The 23044-nt window shown below is 42.8% G+C and overlaps 1 protein-coding gene across 1 annotated transcript in view; it reads right to left on the bottom strand.

The window, feature by feature from the left end:
- rorc (RAR-related orphan receptor C) overlaps positions 1 to 23044 on the bottom strand; it is a 183693-nt gene that overhangs the window by 17107 nt on the left and 143542 nt on the right. The window contains exons 8-10 of the mRNA XM_087286850.1: positions 13848 to 13969; positions 13189 to 13321; positions 12868 to 12975 (exon numbers count right to left, since the gene is read on the bottom strand). Of these exons, the coding sequence (XP_087142976.1) occupies positions 12868 to 12975; positions 13189 to 13321; positions 13848 to 13969 (363 nt within the window). The remainder of the gene's footprint in view (positions 1 to 12867; positions 12976 to 13188; positions 13322 to 13847; positions 13970 to 23044) is intronic.

Here is a 23044-nt window from a genome sequence, read left to right as displayed (position 1 = left end):
GCACCCAGGCTCACCACCCCCCTGTGGCCTTAGGATGACAGAAGATAGGACAATAATAATTTGATAAATATTGAAAAATCCTGAGAAAATCACTGATTTGTGCCAAACTTCCTTTGTCAGTAGGTGGTTTTAAGACTGTAACTGTGTATTGGCATGCAGATGACTTTAAAAAAAAGAATCTTATCTAACATGTAAATTTTCAGGCAGATAAGACATTGTGTGGTTATTGCAGAGTTCAGACTGCATGATTTTAGGCCCGATTTTGCCTCGCTCACAGGTTTTGAGTAAATCGCAGACAAATGCCTGAAATCACAGGCAAATCGGTGTTCGTTCACACGAGTAGCAATCACACAATGTGAACTATCAAAGACGCAATCTGGTAGAATTGCCCCTGAGTCACAGATGCCTGTGAGATATTTGACATGCTAAATATCTGGAACTGTCGGCGATTCAAATCATGCTGTGTGAAATGAGGTTTGACTAAAAATAACTTTGATCGCCAACAGCTGAGAGAGCAGGATTCACTTGTGTGTGTACGTCAAGCGGCAACCTCCCGCTCTCCCTCAGGAAGCTAATACGGAAGTAACTGAAACTGCAATTCATCGACTCACCTTTGGCACTGACTCTAGGAAATCCAGATTTCTGACTGCCTTGGTAAACTTTACAGCTATTAAAAACAAGTTTACAGCCTGGTATAAAAAGATGGTTTTGGTGCATATAGCTATGATTACCTTTCATGACAACTGTGAGGGAGTGAATTTTTTATAAAACTCATCTGTTTAGATTTTATTAAGTTTGCATAATTAAGAGCATGGCAGATTGAGTGACAGCTAGGTCTCGCTGCTCGCTGTCTCATCACCTCAGATGATTCTGGCTGATTAGCTGCTGAGCTTGGCATATACATCGTATTTTTTGTTTTGGTTATTGTTTCTTTACACAGTAAATTGCCTTTTGGGATTATTTTCTAAAATTATCAGATAATATGGCATGCTGTGTGCATTTAATTGTGCTCAAAAACCGTTCAAGTTGCCTCCATTTCTGAGATGAGTAGAGTTACATTCTTATCCCATCTCTATAAATGTATTTGTTTTATTTTAGATTATTTATAATTTTCTTTAGACTTGTAATGCAATCCAAAATCTAACAGATTGATTAACTGTAGGCTATAAAACATCTGAAACGTTTTCATACAGTTTTATGCCTGGGTTTCATCAATAGCCATGCATTTACTAACACAGACTATAAAAAAGTCTGTTTAAAAGTCTAAACATTTTAGTAGCCTCATTTCTATTGTCAGCTCAGTAAGAGCCAGGGCTTTTATTGGGCCAGGCCAATTGCCTGGGAGGTTGAGTAGTGAGGCCGAAATCATGTCGTGTTTCCACTGTCAGGCTAGTAGCTCGCAGCGCATCACGCAAACCCTGCCCCAGAACGTCCCCCGAATCAAACGTCACACAACCAATCAGGCAAATTAAGCACACCATTGCATCATCACGAAACAAGTAAAATTAGGACAACCGAAATAAAGAAATGACATGTCTATACACACATGCCTACATATTTCCATTCATTATTTTTATACACACACCAACCAACTGTCGGCATTGTGCATCGCGTGGTCTCGTGACGGAGGGACCCAGCACAGTGAGCGCACCATCCATAATATAAAACCACAGAAATTCTCCGGTATATTTTATAACATCTTCGTTTTGATTGACGTCGTCAAATATTCAGCCCAAATGCTCCAGAGAGACCTAAAACATATTAATATTTCCCTAGGCTTTATGACACTTCATAGGTAATTCCCCTTTATTTAAGGATGTTGCATATTATTCAGTAATCTTAAATAAAGGAAAGTGTTACGGGTAGTAAAATTTAGCCTATTCCTCTCAGCAGCTATTCACTAATAAAGCTCTATATGTATTTTACATTTTACCACATCATATAAAACATAAACACTTCAGGACACAGAACACATTTTGTATTTGCAGTTTTCCCTGATGCGTTGTCAGGGTATTGCCCTTTGTTACTTTAGCTTTTCTTGTAATTCCCTTTTATGTCCACTAGATGTCATTTCATTCTTTTCCTTTTGGTATCCTTAATAATTGTCATCGATTTCACATGTGCCTTGTTTAGTTTCTTATATTTAAGTAGTCTCAGTTTCATCTGTGCTTTGCTCAGTTATTGTGGCTTCAGGCCTGTCAACCACTGTGCGTTATTCCTTTGTAAAGCCTCTTAGTTATTATGCTAAGCTCTTCAATGATTTGTATGTTTGGAGCTTTTTTTTTTTTTTTTAAGTTAAACTGTTCTGGAGTTTTTTTGCATTATTTGAGTTTTGTATTTTTGGATTTTGGAACACTCTATTTTTGCCTTAATTTACTTTTATCTCATATTGAAGATTTCATGTTTATAATAAATTTCCACTAAGAAGCAAGTTGCCTTTTGTTGTTTGGGTTCATCATCTCCCAATAGCTCAGTAGAAATGTGACTCACCTCCCATGCCAGAGACCTGGGGGTTGTTCCATTAACCAAGCTTGCAGAAAAAGCCAGGCATATTTTGGTAAGTCAGGTTTATTAATGGCGGATTCGGTTTCATAAATCAAATTTACGATAGTTCAAACTTAGGCCCTGTTTACACTAATGTGTTTTAGTTTGAAAACGCATAAGTTTTGCTATGGTTACGCCAACCGTCCACACTATATCGGAGTATTTGAGCGCCGAAAACAGATCGTTTCGAAAACGCTAGAGAGGCCGTTTTCATTCTGAAACGCTGCTGCTCCGTCTCAGTGTAGATGAGCAAAAACGGAGACATCTGAAAACGGAGGCGGGGCTGTAGACATTCGCCTCTCTGATTGGGGCTTTTCCTCAATATTAAGTAGCCTAACACACACAGGTCAGTTCTGCATTCTCTCTTTGTAAGTTCAGACTTCTCAAGTTTGATCAAGGCTGCAGTCTCTTCTTCTCAGTTTGAAATGGAAAACAGACTATACCGAGGACACGGGTAAATCTTTAAAGGGAACAGTGTACTTTATAACTTCATTCACATCACCCTGGCTATGTTGTTTCACTTTCTCAACAATAAAATGTAAACATGATTTAAGCAACTGCCTATTTTCATTTTAATATTAGCAACTTAGACAGCAGAAATGTTTAGGCGTCGTGCTGCATATATGAGCGTCATCTTCACTGTGTGGATATTTATAACAAAACGGAGCCTATAACAACTGCCTCCTTTCAATTTCAGTGAAAATACGAAACATACCCTCTCTTTTGCTGAATATCAGTTTTAATAATCAATAATGGCCATTATAAAAGTATAACATACAATAAGTTCATACATTATAGGAAATAAAGGCAAGCGATCAGTCAATATACAGAATGTAGGCAACGTGGTTACATTAATCATTAACTTATCTTTGCGCTTAGCCAAAACACGTTACTTGAGAACAAGTAATAGATTCCAATGACCAAAGTCAGGGAATATGTCGTTAGATAAAGACAACAAGATGAATGAAATATCCCGTTAAATAAATATAGTGAGATTAGATCTAGTGGGAGATGCTTGATGAGAAGTCCAACTAGCACAGCTCTCATCTGGGTAGATGGGCTGCAGCGCTTGCCCGAGAGTGTCTGTGTGGTCACGTGATGTGCGTTTTCAGCATTTTGGTGTGGACGGAGAGCTGTTCAGAAACGCTGGGTAAAACGCGAGTGTGGAAGCGGATCGTTTTAATTCTAAAACGCCGTTTTAAAAATAAAACACACTAGTGTAAACGGGGCCTTAGTTACCCTGGCAACTTATGCTGGGAAACTAGCCTGGTCTGGGGTAGGCTAACTCTCAGGCTAAGTCTTAAGTTCAAGCCTAATCAAAGTAATGTTAACATTCACCTGCCATAATCTGATGCCTTTTTTAATTCACTTAACCTCGTAATAATTATTAAAACTTTACAGTCACTTAATAGCAAATATTATATAATAGTATATATATATATACTTTGCATTGGTACTAAATTATCTAATGTATATGCACAAATATATTATTGTAAAGCATCCTGTAGAAAATATTAATTTAAAAGAGAGATCTGTGAGGGGTGTACTTAGCTCTCTCTCTCTCATTTATATATATATATATATATATATATATATATATATGTGTGTGTGTGTGTGTGTGTGTGTGTGTGTGTGTATATATATATATATATATATATATATATATATATATATACACGCCTTTCCAGCTGCATCCTATCACTGGGAAACATCTATACACACTCATTTACATTCCTACACTATGGCCAATTTAGCATATTCATTTCACCTAAAGCACATGCAGCATGTCTTTGGATTTGGGGTAAAACGGAGCACCTGGAGAAAACCCACGCAAGCACAAGGGTCAGAAAGACACTGACTATTGTAAAGAAGAAGACTACATTTCTTAAATAATGACTTTAAAGCTATAAAATGAGTGGAATAATCAGGAGATGATCCGTGCTGAGCAGCAGCCTCACTTTAATGTAAAGATATTTTCCCACAGGCCACGGAAAACAAGTGGCAAAGGGAAAGCAATGATTTGCTGCAGATTCAGGAGCAAATTAAAATCCCACTGCTTGTGCTACCACAGCTCTTTGTTTATTTTAAACCTATGTGCATACATTTAGAACATTTTGTATGTTACAGTGAGCCTGCAATGCATTAAAACTTTTTCCTTGCAAGCAACAATTGGAAGTGCAAATTATCTCTCTCTCTCTTACGCACATGCGCCAGTCAAACCCAATTGCTATGTATTATAACAAACGTTCGAGGTTACTAAAGTAACCCTTCGTTCCCCGAGGAGGGGAACGGAAGCACTATAAGTGGATTTGATTGTAAAATCCACGCATTGGGAGGTTCGGTTCAGAAGCTACTCGTCTGAAAGAGTATTGAACGGGCCAATTAAGAATGAATTGGCAGCGCAAGCCTGCGCAGGTGAGCGGCATAAGCAATCAACTGAGTATATAAGCTCACCTGGCGCAGCAGACGCTATCCTTTTTAAGCTGAAGAGACTTTCAACAGCTAAGGGACAGTCATTATGGCGACGGAGTATAGTGCTTCCGTTCCCCTCCTCGGGGAACGAAGGGTTACTTTAGTAACCTCGAACGTTCCCCTTCGGGGGGAACTTCAGCACTATAAGTGGATTTGATTGTAAAATCCACGCATTGGGAGCCCATTGAAAGCGCCACAATGACTGCACCTTACCAACACCCCCGATGAGGAGATAGTCAAGCAAGCGTGACGCACCCACATCATGGGGGGCGCGGTCCTCCAACGTGTCCCTGGCCCTAATTTATCCTACTTCAACAGAAGTTTTACGGATTTATATATATTTTTTGGGAAGTCGTGAGCATCTAGATAATTTTAGGAAAATACGACAGTACGTTGGGAAGCGTGCAATCCCGATAGGGAGGACGCTGCGGAGGCCATCCGTTACCCAAGGGGGGATAGATGGCAGAATTTACATATGGACTAGCCCTAAAAGGGGGAGTACGCATAGCAAAAGAGTGGTTAGCGGGGAGGGAAGACACGGGTCCGCCCGGGGGGGGGACTTAACCGTGGCTGAATAAGCATATGGGATCACCTAGTGGGGACCACGCATAGCAGGCACCTTTACCCAAAACGCGGGCTGACCAGCGGGCAGACCTACAACGTAGTGGGCCAGCAAGTGACTCCTCCGCTGAGTCAGTGCTGGGGGCCACGGAGGAATCTGCAGGGCTCACCTGACGGGGAACTTTACTGACAGATAAAAAGGCGCACGTATCTCCGTGTTAGGGAAAATGGCGCAGCAAGCGTGTTTCAACACCCTACCGAATTGTTTCCTCAATCACCAAGGGTTACCTAATACCCTTGAGGAAACCGGCTCCACTCGCAGATTGTAAAACCTTGCAAATGTGTTGGGTGTCACCCAGCCCGCAGCTCTACAGATGTCTGTTAGAGGGGCGCCGCGTGCGCGCGCTCGAGAGGATGCGAAGCTCCGAGTGGAGTGCGCACGCGCTCTCGGGGGACGCGGCTCATCTCGGCTCTGATAATGAAAGAAAGGCATCCACAATCTAGTGGGAACTTATTTCGGTACGGCACTTCCCTGCTGCCGACCGCTATAACAGACGAAGAGCTGCTCAGATGATCTAAACTCTGAGTGCGGTCCGGATAATACGCAAAACGCGAACTGGACAATAAGAAGGGCTGGGTCTGCCTCCTCCGAGGGCAGCGCTTGCAGGCTCACTACCTCGTATTAAAACGGAGTGGTAGGAACCTTGGGCACATATCGCGGGCGGGGTCTCATACGTGAGAGAAGCCAGCCCAATTACAGGCACGAGTCACTGACCGAAAAATGCCTCCGGGTCCCCGACCCTCTAATCGATATCAACGCGACCAGCAGAGCTGTCTTCAGGGACAGAAATATACTGAGTCGAGGATCGAAGGGATCTGACGCGGCTTGTGTAGCGAGGGCGAGATCCTAAGAGGGCATGAGAGGGGACGGGGTGGATTAATTCGCTTAACGCCCCTGAGGAACCGGATGATGAGGTTATGCGTTCCCACGGTGCTGCCAGCCACCGCGTTATGAGAGCGGAGATGGCAGCCACGTAACCTTGAGTGTGGAGGGCGACAGCCTGCTCTCCAACTTCTCTCGGCGTAAAGAAAGCACAACGCTGATCTGGCAAATTACGGGGGTCTTCTCAGCGAGAGACACACCATTCAGTGAATAGACTCCACGTCAGGGCATAGGCGCGCTCGGGGAGGGGGCTCTAGCCCGAGTGACGGTATTAGCCACCGCAATCGGAGGTTACCTAAGTCTTCCTCGCGTCTAAAAATCTCTTCAAAGATCGGCGAGGGTGCCAGGTGGTGCCCTGTCCCTGAGAGAGTAGGTGCTCTCTCGAAGGGACTGCCAGGGGAGGGCTATCGCGAGGGAGAGCTCTGACATCCAGGTCCGGTTGAGCCAGAGGGGCGCAACCAGCAACCTGTTTCTCGTCCTCCCTGACCTTGCACAGTAACTGCGCGAGCAGGCTCACTGGGAGAAACGCGTATTTGCGCGTGCCCCGAGGCCAGCTGTAAGCCAGTGCATCCGTGCCGAGAGCACTCGGTCAGGGAAAGAACAACTGGCAATGAGCGATCTCGGGGGAAGCAACAGATCGATCTGGGCTTCCCCAAATCGCGCCCATATCAGCTGAACAGACTCGGGGTGGAGTCTCCATTCTCCAGGACGCAAGGCTGCCGTGAGAGCGCATCGGCTGCACGGTTGAGCTTGCCTGAATATGAATGGCGTGCAGCGATTTCAGCCGCGGATGACTCCAGAGGAGCAGACGGCGGGCGAGCTGAGACATGCGGCGAGAGCGCATACCCCCTATACGGCTGATATACGCCACCGCCGCCGTACTGTCTGTCCTGACCAGCACGTGTTGCCGCTCCAGCACCGGAAAAAAACGGTGGAGAGCGAGGAACACTGCCAACAGCTCCAGGCGATATGCCAATGCAACTGGGTACCTTTCCACAGGTCCGCAGCCGCATGCCCGCAACGCACAGCCCCCCAGCCCGTGTTGGAAGTGTCTGCTGAAACGACAACAAGACTGGACGCCTGTTCTAGAGACACCCAGGCCTGTAGGAACGAGGGGTCGCTCCAAGGGCTGAGGGCGCGGCGACACAGCGCAGTAACAGAGACTCGGTGTGCGCGCGCGTGCCATGCGCGTCTGGGGACTCGATCGTGAAGCCAGTGCTGAAGTGGTCTCATATAGAATAATCCGAGCGGCATGAAGCGGCTGCGGATGCCATATGCCCCAGGAGCCTCTGAAATAGTTTCAGTGGGACCACTATTTTACTGTCGAGCTCTCTCAGACAGTACAGCATCAGCTGAGCGCGCTCTCCGGAGAGGCGCGCTGCCATGGTGACCGAGTCCAGCTCCAGCCTGAGAGAAGAGATCCTCTGCACGGGGGCGAGTTTGCTCTTTTCTCGGTTGACCTGAAACCCCCACAGGTGGAAGTGCCAGAGCACTTTGTCTCTGTGCATAATCAACTGCTCCGAGAGAGGGCAAAAATCAGCCAGTCGTAAAGAAATTGAGTATGCAGATGCCCGCGAGCCGAAGGGGCGCTGAGGCACCCTCCGCGGGCTTGGTGAGGACCCGCGGAGACAGAGAGAGCCCGAAGGGGAGGGCTTTGTATTGCCAAGCTCGACCTTCAAACGCAAACCGCAGAAACTGTCGGTGGCGAGGAAGAGTGGAGACATGGAAATACGCGTCCATCAGGTCTAATGCTGCAGACCAACCCAGAGGACGAACGCACCGGAGGATGCGCTTCTGCGTGAGCATTCTGAACGGCAGCTTGTGCAGGCAGCGGTTCAAAACGCGCAGATCTAGGATTGGCCGTGACCCACCGCTCTTTTTGGGCACGATGAAGCGTGGGCTGTAAAACCCGCTCTCCATCTCGGCTGGAGGGAGCGGCTCGATTGCATCCTTCGCCAGGAGGACAGCAATCTCCTCTCGCAAGACAGGGGCGGACAGGGGGCTGACCCTGGTGAATACACACCCGTGACTGGGGGGCCGTTTCGCGAACTGAATCGCATAGCCGAGTCTGATTGTGCGTATGAGCCACCGCGAAGAGCTGGCCCGCGCTAACCAGGCAGGCAGAGCTCTCGCTAATGGACTCATCGCTACAATCGCTGACGTACCAGCAGTGGGGCAGCGCGGAGTGGGTATGCTGATCCGGGAAGCTCGCGGGTCCCACGGAAAAGCTGGAGGTGAGATATTTGCTCTCACTCCAAACCCGAGCTCCGGAGGGGAGGCTCGAGGGGTGGGAGAAAGGAGACCGTCCACCCAGCGCTCGTGAGCCACTGGCGAAACGCACCGAATCTGCAAGCGAGAAAGCATAGCGTCCCAGACTGGCAGATTTCGGGCTGTCACATCTGGGGAAGTGAAAAGTGCCCTTTCATAATGTTTTCATGGCAGTAAAAAGTGCCGTTGGAAATGGGGCCCCGCCCTCCCGCGGGGAAAGAGCAAGTTCCCTTTTCTCCAGATGGCCTGTCCCAGGGGCGCTTCGCGGTCCGTTGCCGGACTTAGCGGCGTTCTGGGCAGGGGGGCTGCCTGCTTCCGAGGTGCCCGACGCGCTCGCTTCGCCGGAGGCGTGTGCGGGGGCGGAGCAGCTCTCGTAGGCGGGCGCCTTCGGCGAGGAGCAGGTATGAATGGCACGGCGGGCGGAGCGGGCTACGGACCGCCGATAAGACATCACCCACCAACTGCTCTCTCACCGCCTTGAATTCCTGGGTGAATTCACAGACAGTGTCGCCTAACCTGGCTGGGGATATGGGGAAGTCAAGAAAGCGGACTTTGTCGACTTTGCGCATATCAGCCAGGGGTGGCGCTCCTGGACCACTAATGTGGACATCGTCCTCCCCAACGCACACGCAGCGGACTCAGTAGTCCGAAGAGCTAAGTCGGCGGCGGTGCGAAGCTCGTAAGCCTGGGTTGGACCCACCCTCGTGCTGCTCGGCCAGCGCCTGCGCTTGGTAGCGCTGGTAGGTGGCTATCGCATGCAAGGCGGAAGCAGCCTGGCCCGCAGCTATGTAAGCTCTAGCTCCGAGGGAGGTAGATAACTTACAGGCTTTGGATGGGAGACGAGGCGGACCCCGCCAAGAAGAGGCGCCGCGCGGATTTACCGCCATCGCGCACTCAACCTGAGGAATCGCCACATACCCCCTGGCTGTTTCACCGTCAAGAGTGGTTAGGGTGGAGGAACACGCAGCACGAGCAGAAAAAAGTGCTTTACAAGACCGCGTGAGCCTACTGTGCACCTCCGGGAAGAAGGGAACGCCCCTCTAGTCGGTCCGGCCGCGGAGCTGGGGGATAAACCATCTCCAACCCACGGCCGAAGCAGCCCGGGAAAGCACGGCTAACATGTCCGTTTCAGGATCCGTAATGACAGCGCTCACCAGCCCGAAGGGGGCGAGCGGGTCTGGATCATCATCGGACAATGAAAGCCCACCCTCCGATGCCGCGGTGGACATCTGGTCTCCGGTGTCATCGGGCGTAAGGGCTACCATCTGTTAGACGGATCGCTTCCCCCGCCCGAAGCTTGGATGGAGCGCTTAGAGGAGCGGGAGGTCCGCGGGCCCGTGGGCAACGGATTATCTCTCGCTGAAACCCTCAAATCTGCCCGAGTGCCCGCTGCAGAGCAGGGGACAACTGGGGTGGTTCGCCCTTTTGCAAAGGCTAACCGCGATCTTGCGCAACAGTCATGGCATCGCAATGACGACATGAACTGCCCGCGAGCAGCGCATTAACATGCTGGACCCCCAGACATGTAACACAGTGCCCGCGCCCATCATCCGAGGACAGGAAACCACCGCATCCAGAAACGCACAGTCGGAGCGCCGTCCTGATAAGGACGTGCTGCACGACTGTGTTGCTCTTTCTGTGAAGTTTGCAACTTTATACGCACCGCTCTGGAGGACCGGACCCAAAGAACGCCAGGCAAGGGAGAAACCCAGCTCGACCGTCTGCCACTGCGTGTACACACTCTGGACCGGGAGAATGCTCTCGTTCGCTCAGAATCGCTGGTCACAGCAGGAGGAACCCTCATCGACTCGATCAGAAAGTCTCTGAAGCGAAAAGGATAGCGTCTGCTGCGCCAGGTGAGCTTATATACTCAGTTGATTGCTTATGCCGCTCACCTGCGCAGGCTTGCGCTGCCAATTCATTCTTAATTGGCCCGTTCAATACTCTTTCAGACGAGTAGCTTCTGAACCGAACCTCCCAATGCGTGGATTTTACAATCAAATCCACTTATAGTGCTGAAGTTCCCCCCGAAGGGGAACATTCAATTTCATGTTAATAGCCCTAAATAATACCTATATTTAAAAAGTATATTGCTAGAAATGTAGCCTATTGAACAATCTGCAGTTTCGCGGCTCACTCGCTGTGAACAGCTATGTCTAATTTTAGAGCTCTTTCAGTTCTTGAAGTTGCTATGGTAGCAAACAACATCATCAATGTATCTATGCTCGACTTTTCAGGTTTCACGACAGAAACGTGCACGAGCAGTTATCTAGATTATTTAAACTAAACTCAGACAAGTCAGATCAAATGACCTTCAACTTGCTGTTATGGAACCAATTTAAGCGTGGACGTTTAGTTCGGCTCATCGAAGTCAGGCTATTGACTTTAATCCCCGCTTTTCTTAACCACCTTTATGAAATAGCCCCCTGGATCCTCGTATGCATTTGTAAAGTGGTGCATGACAGAATAAAAGGTCGCCTAGATTTATGTATTGTACATCTAAATTGTTATAGCTAGCTTTTATTTGTTTTATACTGGTTTATTTATTTAATGTGATTTTCTTATATCTGATATTTGTGCTTCTTTAAATTATTTCAATATATTTTAGGCTATTTTATCACTTGTTTTGAGCTTTTAAAAGTGGACACATAATTTATAAAGTTTTATGTCTTTCTGTTGTATTTATATTTTGTATTATCTCTTAAATAAAGAAAAAAGCTGCTTGCGTGAAGCTGTGAAGGGAGTGCTCTTTTGCCCAGTCTCACATTCACATACAGGCATCTAAAAGCACGCACATATCATGCACAAACACATCTTTTAAACTTGACAAAAACTCTCAACAACCTTTCCTGGCTGCTGTGTCTTTTATATGGTATAAAGATTATTGTGCATTACTGAAACATTAAGGAGGAAGCAGCAAAGAAAAGCCACTTATAAATTTAAATTTTATTATTTTATGCAACACCCTTACATTTTAAAAGACCCGCAGCCTATGAGGCTATACATTTTCTTTTCCTTATTTATTTATTTTGAAGCATGCACTCATGTGCTATTGGGAAAACTAGTGTAATGATGGCATACCATCTTTACCAGACTCGGGGCAAAGCCCGCCTCTCCTTTCACTCTGCCTCAAAGCCCCAGCTGGCCCTCTTTGGCCCAAGGTATTCCGCAGGCCAAAAAAGGCCGGCCGCTGCCCCCAAGAAAGCCCCGCTTCAGCCCGATCAGGCCGCGAAAGTGGCAGTGGAAACGCGACTGGCCTTGGCTAGCTCGCTTTAGGCGCGATAGTTGAAACAACCAAGCACATGTGGTCAGAACACAAACAAGACAAACACAAATGAGTCACCGGTAATAAACTATTAAACGTTCTCCCAAAGTAAAGTCTGTCAGTGTTAAGAAACCTATGGGTGACGTCACTTGTACTACATCCATATGTTTTACAATCTTTGGTGTAAAAAAACAAACTAAGGTTTACAGTCTATGTTGTACCTGCAGGCCAGCGTTAGGGTAAAAGTTAAAAGCGCTGTTTATTTGGACCCAAGAAATGGGGAAAAAAATTGTGGAAATTTGACAGGAGCACCCATGTCTGTATGACGTGTCATACAGAAAGTCAAAAAAGGAAAGTTGAGAAGAAATTTCTAGTTTTCTTGCATGGCAATACACTGACCTTTGTCAGTTGACCAAGGACATGCTGTTCAACGAAAACTCTATATTTTTCAATTAAACTGATTATACTGATAAAACATTTTTTGAGCTGATAACATTTCTAAGAAGACTTTGTTGGTGTACAAGGTGATTTCCTGTTTCCAGCTGGTGGCAAAATCACTGTAACTGGGTATTGGCCTGCAAACCTGTTCAGGTAAGGACTTATCAAATGTGTGGATTTTGAGGCAGATCAGACAATGCATGCCTGAGTTATAACAACTTCTTGTTTTGTGGTGAAACATCAATGTTTTTGAGGCTGCCAATAGGGCCTACGCACTGCCCATGCTCGGTCCATAATAATGATAATAAATAGTAAATAAAGCAATTCCAATAGGGCCTACAATGACAACATAAACCAAAATATTCCTTTAGCTCACCAAGAGATTTGAAGAGTTCTGTCCCTGCATATTTGCCATCAAAGAATACTGTGTTGTTTGCTGTGTTAAACATCCGAGTCATCCGGACCAGAACCACTTCCATGGACCCTAATGACAACAACACAAAAGCACACAGAAAGAAAGGAGAGAATACAATAAAAATAATTATAGAAAGAAGGATTAGAATAAGGAGACATTCTCATAAGATTTAAAAGGAGACAAAGCCAGGAAAGTAACAAGATTTTAATTAAATATAGAAACAGGACAGTAGTAACAGAAGTAACATTATCAGTCTTTAATTTATTGACATATATGCCTCACCACTCTTGAGGAGAGCAATTTGATCATTCTGACAAAGCTGGCGGAACCCTGGGATACGTTTAGCAAATTCCACCACATACTGAACGGCATCTGACAAACGTACAGCACAGTACTGCCACATCTCATCCACTGGCTACAGAGAGAGGAGAGAAAAAAATTGAAAAGAGACCAAATCAAAACTTAGATTCAATTTTTTTTAAGTCATTACTTTATATGTAACATAATTGTCATTTAATTTCTTGTATTTGTGACTTCATGCCAGATAATTTAACAGTAAATTGTATGTCTAAGAAATGTATGTACCATACTTGAAACTTTTTTACAATTGATCTTCCTGCAGAAAAACAAATATGTGACTAATATTGCAGTTTTTCACATGGTTCTCACAGTTAAGAACAAAGTGTAATGTATACATGAAGTCTGACCTTTCTAACTGCACATAATGTATGAGCTTAAGTTGCTTATGTGCAATGAATGTTTTGTTTTGATAGTTTGTCCTCTAGGTGGCAACATTGTTTGAAGAAGAACAAATATTCCTCATTGGGCATAGCATCAGTTATTTATTTCTCATTAGAAATTGAGCATAGCCCACTTGGAAAAACACACATATACATAGAATATAAAATTGGCGTAGTTCTAAAATAATAAACAACATGTACTTTGCTCTGGTATATGTGGACCTCCTCCCTGCTGAAAACCTTCCATCTGAGAGCCTGCAGTTCTTCCAGTCGATACTGAGTGGTCTCTTTATGTGAGCGTATAATACTTGCAGCAAGCTCCTCTATCAAAAACCACACAAAAACAAATATGTTATTTTGAATGCTTAACAGTCCAATCCTTCATTTAAGGGTGATGCATTTATTATGCATTAATTAAGCTTAGGTAAACTTGTAAATCATGATTAACTTGTTCACAATTATGCATCAGTTAAGCATGAGCAAACACATAATTTATGATTAACTGAACATAAAGTAAAGGCTTTTTTTCTCTTTTTGCAGACCAATTTCCATACAGGAGATTGAGAAGTTTGTTATCCAGACATGTTGTTCTTCAAACTATTTTGTCCTGTTGAAAAAAAATAATAACTTCCTATTATCTAGCGCACAATTTTTGATACATCCATTCATCCAACTGCAGAACGTCATCTACAGTCCTGGGGCCTCATGTATCAACGCTGCGTACACACAAAAACTTTGCGTACCCCAGGGGCCTGTTTCAGTAAAGAGGTTCAACCAACTTGAAGTTTAAACTTGAACTCTGAGTTGATTTACCGAGAGATTAAAAACTGAGTTTTCGGTTTCAGAACACCAGATCTGAGTTAGGTCAATCAAGTTAAGCGTGCGCATCGTGACTATAAATAGGCCTTATCAATGGAGCGTATATATTACAAGTGACTATGGCAACATCTTAAAAAAAAGATCACCATTTTTTTCTCCAGCTGAATTTGATCTGCTCATGCATAGTTATAGCAAATATGAAAATATATTTTAAAAAGCTACACCACTGCATCCGTGAAACAGAGACAGTTAGAATGGGAAAACATAGCTGCTTAAGTTAATGCATGATTTTACATTTAAAGTATTTAAATATTTAAGTTGAATAAAATAAGTAATGTCATGTGTGTCATTTATAAAATCTTTACACACGTTCCCACTTTTATACATATGGATCAGTTTTAATAGATTTAAAAGTACACTTGTGTGTCTGCCTTTTTTATTGATCAAGTGATAGAGGTTGATATGACATTTAGAATGTAAGCAGAACTAAAAATAGTTTTTAGAAAGAACAATAATTCTAATTAATTTAGGCTACTTGTCCCTGCTGAAGGTCAGTGAATTTAATCTTTATTTATTAAAAAGGACAAGCCATTCTCATTTGTTCTTTGTGTGACTGTAATGTAGGTAATAGCTATATTTCCATCCAATAATAATATTAAATTTATGTGCAAAACTGGAATATTGCAAAAAAAATATATATGTGGGAACAAAGCAAAGTTTCCATCCAACGATTGAAAGAGAACAAAATCTTCACTTCCTGATTAACTGGCACCAAATATCAACAGTAAAAGCAAAATTTACTGCGGTAGAAGAAGCTGCGGCACCGTCAATCTTTTCTATATTTAATAAATCTACTTGCTTCTCAGAAGACAATGCTGACACGTAATGAACACGTGGGGGCGTTTGAAGCCATGAGACACGGAGAACAGAAGCTCCTGACATGCTACAGACGCTCTGGAGGTCATTAACAATGTAATATCATTAATTCTGAAACGGTTAAGGATTTTTGCAAAAAAAAACAAACATTGTATGTGCAAAACAACATTTAAGATGTGTTATAGTGTGCTCAGCCTGCTAGTTTGTCTATTCACACACATTTTCATCATCAAAAAGAACCTTTTTTAATGCACATACTGTAATTTGTTCTTTGCTAATAAAAGTTTATCCCACTCAGTTATGCACGTTTTTTTATGTGTATTTTCCAAAGTTATTAACAACAGTCCCATGTTTCTTCACTCTACCTAGTAATCTAGTAATCACTCTACCTTTCATAGCCTCTTCTGATAAATTATGGGAACTATGAATTTTTACTAGCTCTTTTGCAATCATCTCTGCTTTTTCCTCTTCAGACACTGCTATTTCCTCATCTTTTTTCATGACTTTATACTGATATTCTTTTTTAATTCCTCTCATTCTTTTAATCATATACCCTTATTTCTCCTACTGGGGTTGTTTTTCCTGTTTTTATTACAGTAATTATTCCAACCTTGTTTCATGGCGTGATCTTCCTAACCTTTCCTTGAGCTTTTTTATATTCAATAAAATTTTTAAGTTATGTGTTCTTCTTAACATTCTCAATGCTTTATTCCTTTCTTTCACTGCTTTGGAACATTCTTCTGTCCACCAAGGAACAGCTTTCGGTAACGCTTTCTTTTACAACCCGCAAAGTACCGCGTAAGTACAGTGAAACTACATTGTACTTTTCTGTACGTACTGTGTAAGTATAATGAACGTATGTGTAGGTATAAGGGAACAAACCGTAATGCTTGGGTAATAAGGGGGTAACAACCAGATGTTCATCACGAAAATTACCGCGTAAGTATAGTGAAATAACGGTGTACTTTTCTGTACGTATAGTGTAAGTATAAATAACGCTTACTTAGGTATAAGGGAACAAACTGTAATGCTTGGGTAATAAGGGGGTAACAACCAGATATTCAGCATGAAAAGTACCGCGTAAGTACAGTGAAATAACAGTGTACTTTTCTTTAAATTGCAAAAGAACAAACCATAATGTATGCGTAATAGGGGAGTAACAATAACATATTCATCAAGCAAAGATCCGCGTAAGTATATTACGTTTACGATGTACTTTTCTTCAAGTATTGTATACATATGAAGAATTATGCAAGGATGGTGACAACCTATTGCTATCTGCAAATGTACTGTACATGCACCTGCGTGAGTACATTAGTACTCTTATTCAGTGCTTGGGTTTTATACGGGGTGTTTAATGAATAAAAGGTTTACAACCTGTGAAATTATGAACCCTTATTGTATACTGTTTGCATTTTAAATCTGCAATTCAATATAAAATATATTTCCACACACTACTTACCTTATGTTTACTCGTCGATCTCACCAAAGCCATCAATGTCTCCATAACTCACTATCAACAAATAACTTTGCATGATATAGGCCTACCGTCAGGGTTCAATGTAGATTAAAACAGGATCGCATATTTATTGCTGTTTGCACAGGGGGGCTAACTGTTGCATTTCAGTAAATGTATAGCTGATGCTTTATAGAAAAATGTAGTAATTTGGTCTTCAATCAATAAAAACTGCTGCTGTAGTTTACTCTGTTCTTAGTGTTCACGTATACACTAGTGTGTTAAAGTTCAGCTTCTTCCCTCTGTTCCCTGTAGTTAAAGGGTGAATACAGTATTTGTTCCCTCCTTGTTCCCTGTACTTACAGGGTAAATACCACATTTGAGGGTTGTAAATTAAAGTGAAGCACTGTTCCTCCCTTGTTACCTGTACTTACAGGGTAAATACCACATTTGAGGGTTGTAAATTAAAGTGAAGCACTGTTCCTCCCTTGTTACCTGTACTTACAGGGTTAATACCACATTTGAGGGTTGTAAATTAAAGTGAAGCATTGTTGCTCCCTTGTTCCCTGTACTTACAGGGTAAATACCACATTTGAGGGTTGTAAATTAAAGTGAAGCATTGTTCCTCCCTTGTTACCCCCTTGTTCCCTGTACTTACAGGGTAAATACCACATTTGAGGGTTGTAAATTAAAGTGAAGCATTGTTCCTCACTTGTTACCCCCTTGTTCCCTGTACTTACAGGGTAAATACCACATTTGAGGGTTGTAAATTAAAGTGAAGCATTGTTGCTCCCTTGTTCCCTGTACTTACAGGGTAAATACCACATTTGAGGGTTGTAAATTAAAGTGAAGCATTGTTCCTCCCTTGTTACCCCCTTGTTCCCTGTACTTACAGGGTAAATACCACATTTGAGGGTTGTAAATTAAAGTGAAGCATTGTTCCTCCCTTGTTACCCCCTTGTTCCCTTTACTTACAGGGTAAATACCACATTTGAGGGTTGTAAATTAAAGTGAAGCACTGTTCCTCCCTTGTTACCTGTATTTAAAGGGTAAATACAACATTTGTTCCCCCCTTGTTCCCTTTAGTTTACAATGTAAAATCCTGAAGGCAGTAAAATAAATATACAAACACACAATATATTTCTTCTTTACTTTGTAACCTTTATTTTAATAAATAAGCATTTTAAAACACTTCATCTTAATCAAACATTGTCTTGTCTATCATTGCCTATACTCATTCATTTTCTCTTCGGCTTTGTCCTTTTGTTAATCTGGGGTTGCCACAGTGGAATGAACCACCAACTTATCCAGCATATGTTTTACGCAGTGGATGCCCTTCCAGCTGCAACCCATCTCTGGGAAACATCCATACACACCCATTCACATGCATACACTACAGACAATTTAGTCTACCCAATTCACCTGTACTGCATGTCTTTGGACTGTGAGGGAAACCGGAGCACCCCGAGGAAACCGACGCGAACGCAGGAAGAACTCCACGCAGAAACGCCAACTGACCCAGCCGAGGCTCAAACCAACAACCTTCTTGCTGTGAGGAAACAGCACTACCTACTGTGCCACTGTGTTGCCACCCAGCTGCAACCCATCACTGGGAAACATCCATACACACTCATTTACACACATACACTACGGACAATTTTAGCTTACCCAATGTCACCACATATTTTTGGACTTGTGGGAGCACCCGGATGAAACCCACGCTAACATTGGGAGAACATGCAAACTCCACACAGAAATGCCAACTGACCCAGCCGAGGCTCGAACCAGCGACCTTCTTGCTGTGAGGCGATTGTGCTACCCACTGCACCTGCCTATACTCAGACAGCAAAATAACAAAATATTTCATTCCCCCTTTTTTCTGGCATCTCTTGCTTGGCTTCCTCTTCTGCTCTTCTCAGCTTCCACTGAGGACTCTGATGGTGAGTGGCTGATGAAATCCCATGGGTCTTGCTGCTCTGCATTTATATAAAATATATGCACAGACATAAAGGCTTTTAGTAAGCTGTAGACATGTTTATTTTGCTGTTTTATGTGTGTGTGGTGGTTGTCCAACAATTTCACATACTAAATATTTACAGATACCATACAGACACATTACTATATACTATATACATTACTATATATAATGTATATATACATTACTATCAAACAAAAGTACTATGATTAGATCATATGGGAGATTGTGATCATTTATAGTAATAATAATTAAAGCGCAGAGGGGAAAAGGCTTAAATATATGTGCAGGCATTACAGACTTTGAAGTACAGATTATTTGCAGTTCAGTGTACACATTTAAATTCTGTGTTACTCATTAAATGGTAAGTAAATGTAACGTTTGGGTGAACTACCCCTAAGGTTAGTTTTTGATTAAGTAAGTACATGTCTTAACCCATCATTAGTCCTAAATAAAGTGAAAGATATCATAATATGGTTGATGTACTGTTATGGACCCTTTTTACATTTCAGCGCAGTGAATGGGAAAGTACAACACATTTTTTTTTTACAATCTTCTTTGCTCAAATAAAATGAAAACTTTATGATGGTGTTGTGTCGACAATTAGAAAAAGAAAAAATTTGCGTGAAACTGATAACACCAGCAAGAAGAGAGAATAACATCTCATTTACTCATGTCCATAGACACTGTTTGAAACACCTCGCACGTGTAATCATATTATATAATACATATGTAAATACAAATAAATGTTATTTTATTAAAAATATCATACAAAAAACTCAAGGATTTTAGATGCTGATGATCGTAAAACGCGTCATAACAGTATTGTGGAAAGGGAATTGTTAAAAAATAGGTACAAACATCAGATAGAAACAAAAACCTAAACAAACACTTCTATGTACATAACATCATAAAAATACTTGTTTTATGTACCTCGCGCTGCCCTCCTTGTACTGCCGTGAACAGGAAATTCTGGGAATGGAGGACGGAGAGTTGAATCGATTCGTCTTCAACAAACCGATCAGTGTGACATCAAAACATCGCGAGAACAACAGACAGCTCTGTGTGCATTTGAATCCATCTCGCGATATTGTATCACTTCAGGTACGCGCCTACAGATTCGTTGATTCAAACGAGTTGTGAATCAAGAAGCCTCTAAAGAACCGAATCAAACTGCAGCAGCACGCCACGAGGTTTTTCTCAGACTTTTGGGACGTTTGGAATTGCTCCGTCTCGTCACTATGTAACACATGTGAGTAAATCGTTGTTAGTAAATAACGCTACTGTTACGATTAGAAATTGTGCATTAACCAGATTATATTTATTAGGTTTCATTTGTTTTAGCGTAAAATTAATGCTAGTTCATGGCCGAATCTAAACGGCCAGCAGCGAATATTTACCAATGTTTACTGTCGTTTACTTTGCACATCTTAGAGATGTTGCCAAAGTTCCTCTGAATTTAGTTTCTTCATGTCATTCCAGATAGACTGGATTATAATCAGTTCAGATCTCTGTGGCTGTTGTCATACTCAGACTATTTTCTCCCTGTATACGTTAATTACAGCTAATGAATTATTAAATAACTATTAAAGTTAATGACAAAAATAATGTTTGGAAATGTAAATTGATATATCAAACTGGCATGCTACAGAAAATATCAACACCCCCCACAATTACTAGTAACGTTAGCCTTGGACTTTAGCACAGTAGCCTACTATATAAGCCTTTTCCCCTCTGCACTTTAATTATTATCACTATAAATGATCACAATCTCCCATATGATCTAATCATAGTACTTTTGTTTGATAGTAATGTATAGTGTCTATATGGTATCTGTAAATATTTAGTATGTGAAATTGTTGGACAACCACCACACACACATAAAACAGCAAAATAAACATGTCTACAGCTTACTAAAAGCCTTTATGTCTGTGCATATATTTTATATAAATGCAGAGCAGCAAGACCCATGGGATTTCATCAGCCACTCACCATCAGAGTCCTCAGTGGAAGCTGAGAAGAGCAGAAGAGGAAGCCAAGCAAGAGATGCCAGAAAAAAGGGGGAATGAAATATTTTGTTATTTTGCTGTCTGAGTATAGGCAGGTGCAGTGGGTAGCACAATCGCCTCACAGCAAGAAGGTCGCTGGTTCGAGCCTCGGCTGGGTCAGTTGGCATTTCTGTGTGGAGTTTGCATGTTCTCCCAATGTTAGCGTGGGTTTCATCCGGGTGCTCCCACAAGTCCAAAATTATGTGGTGACATTGGGTAAGCTAAAATTGTCCGTAGTGTATGTGTGTAAATGAGTGTGTATGGATGTTTCCCAGTGATGGGTTGCAGCTGGGTGGCAACACAGTGGCACAGTAGGTAGTGCTGTTTCCTCACAGCAAGAAGGTTGTTGGTTCGAGCCTCGGCTGGGTCAGTTGGCGTTTCTGCGTGGAGTTCTTCCTGCGTTCGCGTCGGTTTCCTCCGGGTGCTCCGGTTTCCCTCACAGTCCAAAGACATGCGGTACAGGTGAATTGGGTAGACTAAATTGTCTGTAGTGTATGCATGTGAATGGGTGTGTATGGATGTTTCCCAGAGATGGGTTGCAGCTGGAAGGGCATCCACTGCGTAAAACATATGCTGGATAAGTTGGTGGTTCATTCCACTGTGGCAACCCCAGATTAACAAAAGGACAAAGCCGAAGAGAAAATGAATGAGTATAGGCAATGATAGACAAGACAATGTTTGATTAAGATGAAGTGTTTTAAAAAGCTTATTTATTAAAATAAAGGTTACAAAGTAAAGAAGAAATATATTGTGTGTTTGTATATTTATTTTACTGCCTTCAAGATTTTACATTGTAAACTAAAGGGAACAAGGGGGGAACAAATGTTGTATTTACCCTTTAACTACAGGTAACAAGGGAGGAACAGTGCTTCACTTTAATTTACAACCCTCAAATGTGGTATTTACCCTGTAAGTAAAGGGAACAAGGGGGTAACAAGGGAGGAACAATGCTTCACTTTAATTTACAACCCTCAAATGTGGTATTTACCCTGTAAGTACAGGGAACAAGGGGGTAACAAGGGAGGAACAATGCTTCACTTTAATTTACAACCCTCAAATGTGGTATTTACCCTGTAAGTACAGGGAACAAGGGAGCAACAATGCTTCACTTTAATTTACAACCCTCAAATGTGGTATTTACCCTGTAAGTACAGGTAACAAGGGAGGAACAGTGCTTCACTTTAATTTACAACCCTCAAATGTGGTATTTACCCTGTAAGTACAGGTAACAAGGGAGGAACAGTGCTTCACTTTAATTTACAACCCTCAAATGTGGTATTTACCCTGTAAGTACAGGGAACAAGGAGGGAACAAATACTGTATTCACCCTTTAACTACAGGGAACAGAGGGAAGAAGCTGAACTTTAACACACTAGTGTATACGTGAACACTAAGAACAGAGTAAACTACAGCAGCAGTTTTTATTGATTGAAGACCAAATTACTACATTTTTCTATAAAGCATCAGCTATACATTTACTGAAATGCAACAGTTAGCCCCCCTGTGCAAACAGCAATAAAGATGCGATCCTGTTTTAATCTACATTGAACCCTGACGGTAGGCCTATATCATGCAAAGTTATTTGTTGATAGTGAGTTATGGAGACATTGATGGCTTTGGTGAGATCGACGAGTAAACATAAGGTAAGTAGTGTATGGAAATATATTTTATATTGAATTGCAGATTTAAAATGCAAACAGTATACAATAAGGGTTCATAATTTCACAGGTTGTAAACCTTTTATTCATTAAACACCCCGTATAAAACCCAAGCACTGAATAAGAGTACTAATGTACTTACGCAGGTGCATGTACAGTACATTTGCAGATAGCAATAGGTTGTCACCATCCTTGCATAATTCTTCATATGTATACAATACTTGAAGAAAAGTACATCGTAAACGTAATATTGTCAGGGTTCTGCCACTCTGATCTTGTAAATTCTTGTTTTGGTGGCGGATCTCTGACACTACTCGTGTCTGGTCCTGTTTCTGTCTCTGTGTGCGCGCGCGCCGTCGTGGGTGTACGCAGAGTGTGCACGCTCCTGCTTGACGCGGCCGCGTGCGCTCTGCGTCCCTCAGACGCGTGCGCTCTTGTACTCGTGTTTGTGTTTTCGTCTGTCAGCAGCATGGTGTTTCATTCCCAGCGTCTCAGTCTTGTTGATTTCGGTTTCGGTTTTGGTCGGCGCTGGGATGAAGCATGCATGCTGCATATGTGAGCTCATG

The sequence above is a fragment of the Danio rerio genome, chromosome 16 (assembly GCF_052040795.2).
Source record: "Danio rerio strain M-AB ecotype USA chromosome 16, GRCz13ab, whole genome shotgun sequence".
Classification (NCBI taxonomy): Eukaryota; Metazoa; Chordata; class Actinopteri; order Cypriniformes; family Danionidae; genus Danio; species Danio rerio.
The sequence above is the reverse complement of the archived record's forward strand: the minus strand, read 5'-3'. Positions and strand labels throughout refer to the sequence as shown.